At 65.1% G+C, this 284-nt stretch overlaps 1 protein-coding gene across 1 annotated transcript in view; it reads right to left on the reverse strand.

Moving 5' to 3' along the window:
• Positions 1-123, reverse strand: part of LOC104520967 (phosphatidylinositol 3,4,5-trisphosphate 5-phosphatase 2-like) — a gene marked incomplete at both ends in the record, with an annotated part of 5544 nt that extends 5421 nt beyond the window's left edge. The window contains one exon of the mRNA XM_029083701.1: positions 4-123. Within this exon, the coding sequence (XP_028939534.1) occupies positions 4-123 (120 nt within the window). The remainder of the gene's footprint in view (positions 1-3) is intronic.
• Positions 124-284: the final 161 nt, after the last annotated feature.

Genomic DNA, 284 nt, shown 5'->3' on the forward strand with positions numbered 1-284 from the left:
CGCCGGCCTCCCCCGGTGCACGGGGTAGAGCAGGGGTGTCACCAGCCCGTTGTTGGGTTGCTGGTAAGCGCCGATCAGGTCGGGGAGGGTGCGGAAGCACTTGGCCTGGATGCCCTGGATGGTCTGGGGAGGGACAGAGGAGGCAAGAACCATCACATTCCCCCCCGTTGTTGGGTTGCTGGTAAGCGCCGATCAGGTCGGGGAGGGTGCGGAAGCACTTGGCCTGGATGCCCTGGATGGTCTGGGGAGGGACAGAGGAGGCAAGAACCATCACATTCCCCCCC

The sequence above is a fragment of the Antrostomus carolinensis genome, unplaced genomic scaffold (assembly GCF_000700745.2).
Source record: "Antrostomus carolinensis isolate BGI_N321 unplaced genomic scaffold, ASM70074v2 scaffold35042, whole genome shotgun sequence".
Classification (NCBI taxonomy): Eukaryota; Metazoa; Chordata; class Aves; order Caprimulgiformes; family Caprimulgidae; genus Antrostomus; species Antrostomus carolinensis.